The 7,328-nt window shown below is 37.3% G+C and overlaps 1 protein-coding gene across 1 annotated transcript; it reads left to right on the forward strand.

The window, feature by feature from the left end:
- Positions 1–716: 716 nt before the first annotated feature.
- LOC140344839 (sushi, nidogen and EGF-like domain-containing protein 1) lies at positions 717–4,493 on the forward strand (the record flags this gene model as incomplete). Its single annotated transcript, XM_072432044.1, has 3 exons — positions 717–1,004; positions 1,372–1,512; positions 4,256–4,493. Coding segments are annotated over 3 exons (666 nt in total), but the record flags the coding sequence as incomplete, so codon positions are not given.
- Between the last annotated feature and the right edge of the window lie 2,835 nt (positions 4,494–7,328).

A 7,328-nucleotide genomic window follows, 5' to 3' on the forward strand; every position in this document is an offset into this window, starting at 1 on the left:
CTAAATGCTTTGGTACCTCTGTATAATTTTGGAAATTTGACGGATCTCTCTAAGTAATCTGCATATGTCTGTGGATTTGGAGCCTGAGATTTTTGTATTGTTTCACTACTTCCCACTATTCCGTATTGCCGTCTTATTGTGTTCTAATTTCCCCTCCTCCTAGATTGTAAACTCTTCGGGGAATCCTCCTCCTGTGTCACTGTCTGTTTTTGTCATTTGAAACCCCTATTTAATGTACAGCGCTGTGTAATATGTTGGTGCTATATAAATCCTGATTTTAATAATAATAATAATAATAATAATTATAATAATAATATTGAGAAATTTGAATAAATGGTTATATTTTCACTATTATTCCAGAAATTATTGTTAGAAAAAAAATAACTATTCATAAGAATATTAGACACTACCCGTCAATGGAAAATGTTCTGCTGTGTGTGGAATATATATACAATGTTTAAAGGCAAAACATACCTTAAAAAAGAAACATATATACTGACTTTGCTGGCCTTTCCTGAAAATGTTAGTTGTGGGCTCACTTGCATTATTACCTTACTCTCAGTTCTACCCAGTGCAGAATCCAAAGCCAACCAACATAATAGCCAGTTAGCAAGCATTTTGAGAAGCTCAGTGGTAGCAGCCCCCCATTTTGCTCTTATAATGGTCTACTAAATTAGAGAAATGTAATATTTTAATCTGTTTGTTTTGTGTTACAGGTAAATAATAATGGAGTTGTCTCATTCCTGCGAGAGGTATCACAATTTACTCCTGTGGCATTCCCAATCTCCGGTGACCGCCGTGTGGTTGCTGCATATTGGGCTGATGTGGACAATCGTAGAGGAGGGGATGTATTTTACAGAGAGACAGAGGATCTCAGAGTGTTGATCCGTGCCAGCAAAGATGTCAATTCCTATTTTCCTGAACTGCCTGACTTCAATGCCACATGGGTCTTTATTGCCACTTGGTATAGAGTTACTTTTTATGGTGGAGATGCCAGTTCACCAGTAAGTATCAAAAATGCTAATCACTGTTCTGGTGTGACCTGGGCTTTGTAATATTTTATATTTCTTCATCCCTTTTCCAAATTGTGCGGTAGGTTTGTGGTTCTATGTTCATAGAATTCCTCAGCACAAGGATACTCTTTGGATTTTGTAAGCACCAGCAGAGAAATGTATTTACCAATGTGAAGTTTGGGAGGGTTTAATTTTTAATGCATTATGTTTTTTTAGGTTCTGACACTATAATACATTTTTGTATTAGGTGGAAAGCTTGTTTGCTAAATTGGAACCTAATGACCTCTTCTGTTTTAATATAGATTAGTACTTTTAAGGCGTTCTTTTCTAATACCTATTTACTGTGCTGTTTTGACAGGTGAACACATTCCAGATTGTATTAATCACAGATGGGCTTAGATCTTTTACTATCTTCAACTATGAGACAATAGGATGGACAACAGGACGACATGCCAGCAGTGGTGGTGACAGTTCTGGAAGAGGGGGTATCGCTGCACAGGTAGTGCATTTTTTTTGTTACCAAAGAACACAGAGCAGTGACTTTGCATGGTCCACTAGGTCGGTACTGTATACTTATAGTAACAGCTCATCCTATATTTGTTATTTTCATTTATATTGTCAAGATCTGATGTCATGTACTTTGCAAATAGGTTTTCTCCCCTAATACTTATGGGGGGGTGGGGAGACAACAAACCTCCTGTGGGTGGTTAGACATTTCTAATCCCTATTCTAAGACCCTATTTGTCATTTGCATCTGCTTGCACTACTCTTGTGTGTTCCTGTCACGTTATGCTTAGTATGTGTACAATGCTGAGCATTCTCTGGTGTAGACTGAGTTTTATAATAGAGAATACTTATTTTTCTTTATAATTGTTTTCTTGACAGCATAGCTTACAATTGTTTCTTCCTGTCCTATTTGGAATAAAGTAATTTAAAGTGTACCTTCCACTGAAATGGAAGTTCTTCTTATGCTGACTGGGCTCTCTCCCCAAATCACCTTCTATATGCAGGCTAAAATTGTAACTGTAAAGCATAAAGTTACAAATAAACTTACTTTACCCCTGGTTTATGCCCACAGCACCAAGGCCAATGTGAGGTCAGATGATAATTTTAGGTGACGAAAATCTAACATCTGTATGCTGGCATCCACAACAGCAAGGGCATGATTGGCTGCTTTAGGCATTCAAATTTATCCTGAACATAAACTGGTTGATAGGTGTATGACCTGGTGAATGATTGATATCTTCCAGATATATCATTCGCCTGTAACCACTGTTCACCTGTTAAATGACCTCACTCTTTGCTCACTCAATGATGGGCCCCCATGCTCTGTCCACCATTAGAAAAGAGAGTGCCACCTGCTGAATTACATTATTGGTGGTTTGAGCAGAGGGAAACCACATCGATTGGGCAAGGAATGGGAATTTCAAATTGATGTTGGATTGATAAATGAATCAAATACCATCCAGGAATGACCTATTTCCTAATTGATTTGTTAGGTATTTTTCAAATCCAGTGCTGAAAGATATTAGAAATATCAACCTGTCTATAGCCTACATACTACACTTTCTGTCGCTCCATATTCTATACATTAGGACACAGGGCACTAATTTTCCAGTGAGCTTCTGTTATGTAAAATCTGCTCTGAAGTTTGTTTTAGCTTATACTGCCAACCTGTCAGTTACAATTAAAAATGTTTTAAATGCTTTATTTCTTCTCTAGCTTGTGTCATTATGTAATAGGTAACATTCTCATAAACTCCTCTGACTGCAAACATTGGATATGCCAAAATGGATTTTAAGGATACAGTGTTGTGATGAATGTAATTCTCTCCCCAAAGTTGTAACAAAATCATTAATTAATATGATGGGAGAACTAATCATGGTCACTAACTAGTCATGGACTCAACATCCTAAAATAATATGTCACTTCTTGCATGTTATAGTTTCATAGTGGTTGACAATACTGTATGTCAAATACAGAATAGTGGAGGCTCCTTTTGCTTACAGGGATAGTACTTTTTTATTGTGGCAGCATTGGGGCAGCAATTTTTACACATTTTAGTTTCAGCATAGATTAGCTTTATATTACATTAGCAGATTTTTATCACTGATATAAATGATATGTTAGTGGCAGTGAGGTGAAGTGGCATAGTATTAATGATAGTTAATCTATAAGTAATTTGCCCTACATTTTTTTAAGGCTGGCCCAAAAAGCAAAGCAAGTTTGACACTGTCCCTGGGCATATACTAACACCTAAGAATAACTTTCATGATAACTCATAATCTTGTCTCTTAATTCTTTCCATACAATACCCATCAATTTAACACCAGTATTACTTTAAAACTGAAAATGTTTTCACCAGAAAACTCATTGTGTAATATATTAACCACAAAAATGTTGGCACTGCATACCATATGTCTGCACTAGAAAAGACCTGGGTGAAACTATCCAAAATAAAGCAGATCCAATTTAAGAATTACAGCACAGCCTTTATGTTATATGGCTAGCATAATTGCAGATTATGGTTTACCACACAAACTTTTTCTATCCAGCAATGTGACACCTGCTGTCCCACTCATTGATCTGTCACTGCCACTGCCTCCTGCCATGGATGACATAACTTCAACACATGTGCATGGGAGTTACTTTGTCCTGTCACCTGGCTCTTACATCATACATTCATCGGAAATGTGAACTAATTTGCACAGAGTATAAGTTTTAAAAATTGACAACATGCAGAAAAAATATGTTTCATTGCATTCAGAAGTATCTTCTGTTTCAAAACTCTATTTATTACCACTTTATTCTGCACTAACAGCTGCTTTACTTGTGAGGACTGTATGAAGTCTTGCTGCCAACTTTTCAATGTTTCCACAGAGGGAACTTTAAAAAAGCTTAGGCAGCATGCAGTTTTTTATCTGAGATACCAAGTCAGCAACATCTTCTGGCTTCCTTCTGTTTGTACATTTATTATGTGACTATTAAAATAATTTCCTACTGTTTGCCTGCCACATTAGAAATAGTAATCTCTGTTGTCCTATATAAGACATGTGCTGCTTGTGTTTTGGGTGGTGTATGTTGTGTATGTTTTGTGCTGTGTATGCTCTGAATGACCTGTGCTTTGCACAGAGCATGCTCCGTAATGTTCATACTATGCAAGCTCTGTAAGTTATACTGTGTGTTCTTCTTCTTTTATTTCAATATTTATTTCTTTGTTTTTTTTTTTTTTTGTCCCTTAGGCAGGTTTTAATGCAGGAGATGGCTGGAGGTACTTTAACATCCCTGGCTCACGTACAGATGACATTGCAGGAATTGCAAACACAACTAACGTAGGAGTTCCTGGACGCTGGGTCTTTCGGATCGACAACAACAATGTTCAGGTTGGGGGTTGCAGCAATGCAAGTAAGTTGTATCCCCCTTTGTGGATCTATGGTATGGAAAGGAGAGAGAATGATTGTGATAATGATTGTGACTAGATTGTATAGGGATATGATCACCCTGTATAAATATATAAATGGTCCGTATAGAGAACTCTCTTCCCAATTATTCACTTTGAGATCATTACAAAGAACAAGAGGGCACTCTTTGCGTCTGGAAGAAAAGAGGTTTAGGCTGCGGATAAGGAAAGGATTCTTCACTGTAAGGTCTGTGAAAATGTGGAATCAGCTCCCTCAGGAAGTAGTTTCAGCAACTACTATAGATTGATTAAAGAAAAAGAAGGATGCTTTTCTAGAAGCACAGAATATAACTGGGTATTAGGGATTTAAAGTAAAGTAAAGACAACAGGGTCTCTTGATCCAGGGAACATCCGATTGCCTCATTGAATCAGGAAGGAATTTTTTTCCCCTGTTGAAACAAATTGTACCAGGGTTTTTTTTTTTGCCTTCCTCTGGATCAACCATAGGGTTTTATATCTGAGATATGTTTATTTCCCTTGTGGATCATCTTGATGGACTTTTTTCAACCTGACTTACTATGTAGCTATAATTTACTGATTCTTAGGTTTAATCTGCTTACATTTTACCTGTTCTCCCTTTCCTCCCACTTCAACATGCTAATAAACTTTAATTTAAGCTAATTCCATACTTTATTTTAGACCCAGCGACAACATCACTAGGTCTTTGAGCTTCTCTCCGCAATGCAGGCAGATCATTATTGGAAAGAGCTACCTGACAGTTGATAGATTTCTAAAAAGCAGGAAGCTGTGGTAATCCCCATATGTGATGCTGAGTCTTTATGAATAAAAGATCTGAAATCCACGGGCAGATTGGGGACAGTAAGGCTGGGGGTAAAGTGCTAGATGATGCTGGATGTCCTCCAGCCAGGAAAACAAGGCCTGGTCTGATTTGCTCAGCTTCTAATAAACACAATGAGACTGATTTATTAAAGCTCTCCATAGCTGGAGAAGGAAAAAAGAAGATCTAGCAGACCTGGAATGGATTTCCTAAAAGTCAATTCCTATTTGTTGGACCAGATTCATTCTCGGTTTGCAGGATCACTGATGAAAGTGTATCTTCTCCAGCCTTGGAGAGCTTTATTAAATCAGACCCAATGAGATGCTAGCTGTGTGCAGTGAGTAAGCAATGTTAGTACAGGAGAAGATGTTCAACTGTGCAAGACTGAAGATGAGGCTGGAGCTTTATAGCAGTGGTCCCCAACCTTTTGGACATCATGGACGACTACATTTATGGACTCCGGACCGCGCATGCGTGGGGAACTGTGTGTATCTCAAATGGGAAGAAACTTCCCCCGAGTGATGTCATGATGCCAGAACCCACAGATGCCCTAATGATACAAGGATAGCAATATTAAACGGATAGACAGTTCAACCATGCCTTACTCTACCCAAAATAAAAAAAATGTTTTTGGTATAATTTAACTTCTCCTTTTCCATGGTATTATGTTCTGACATAGGGGGTGTAATTGCTCTTCTAGACCTGAAGGCGTTTTTACCATTCTCCTACTTCATCTTTCTATCCTGTGTGGAACCTTACAACATACTGCCCAGAGCAAGTAATTGTGCTATCCTACAATGTGGTATTCTGGCATCAATGACTGTATAATGCAGAAAACAATGTTTTTACTGTTTTCAATTGAACACTTTCCTGCATAGGCATAAAAAAAACCAACAGGTTGTATTTTGGATGCACTGCAACAGGTGAAGTGTGTGTACAAGTCCTTACATTCATTCGCAGGAATTATTGTCCAGGTTATATACAAACACACAAAAGGGGTGGGGGGGCACTGGGTATTAATTACCAACTGCTAGAAATACTATAATAAATAGTATATTACAGTATAGTATAATATAGTATAGTATAATACTCTACACCATTTTACCATTCTCCTACGTCATCTTTCTATCCTCAGCAGGCAGGCCAATTTCTATTATTAAAAGGAACTGAACAAGGATGCACTCTGCACCACATCCTGTTTATTATTGCTTGCAGTTAATCTGATTTGGCATTTAAACAGGTGAAAAATACATCATTTCCCTTCCCCCTGAACTGGTCATGTAGTTCTAGGGAGTTAGATGGCAAATTGAGATCCAGGGGGCTTTAAGTGTAACTGTCAGCCTTATGGAGCCCTTGCATATTTCATTATGATCTATTTGATAATATAACATTGTCAAATCATTAATTTCAAGTTAAATAAAAGAGAAAAGAGGTGAAACTTTTTGGAAGGGGTTTTAGTGTAAGTGGAATATTTAAACAATACTTTTTTAATCCTGACTTAATGGCATACTGAAAATTTGATCAACCATTTTTTGTGAAAACAGACACTGGTTGCAATTTGGATCAAATTTAAAGCTTGCAAAAGCAATAAATTACCAAAAAAAACTGAAAATGCTTATCAAATAAAAACAAAATACCTGGGGATTCCATCAACATTCTGGGTGTTCTCTTATAGGCATTAGCTACATATGAAAATGATTATCAATGCATTTTTAAATCATTATTGATTTGCTATGGATGCTTTGGGTTAGCATGGATTGACCTGCGTTTATGTTGCATTCGTTTTGCATATTTCATGCCTCCATGAAAATATTGAACTGTAAGCATGTAAAAACGTCATTAGGAATGATTTTCATCCCAGCATTGTTTCCATTTAAATTTCAGCCCTTACCATATTATCAATGCTTTCTGAAGGGGAACTCAGGGGAAGCAGTGATAAAGATACACCTCGTCCTATGTTAATTTTAACTTTTCCAAGGCACATAGAGAAGTACACTTTTTCAGCTCCTACTGCCATGGCCTTCTCCACCAATACTGGTCTTGGGGGCCACTTTCTCTTACATCAGCACAATAGGAA

This window comes from Pyxicephalus adspersus, unplaced genomic scaffold, assembly GCF_032062135.1.
Source record: "Pyxicephalus adspersus unplaced genomic scaffold, UCB_Pads_2.0 Sca68, whole genome shotgun sequence".
Classification (NCBI taxonomy): Eukaryota; Metazoa; Chordata; class Amphibia; order Anura; family Pyxicephalidae; genus Pyxicephalus; species Pyxicephalus adspersus.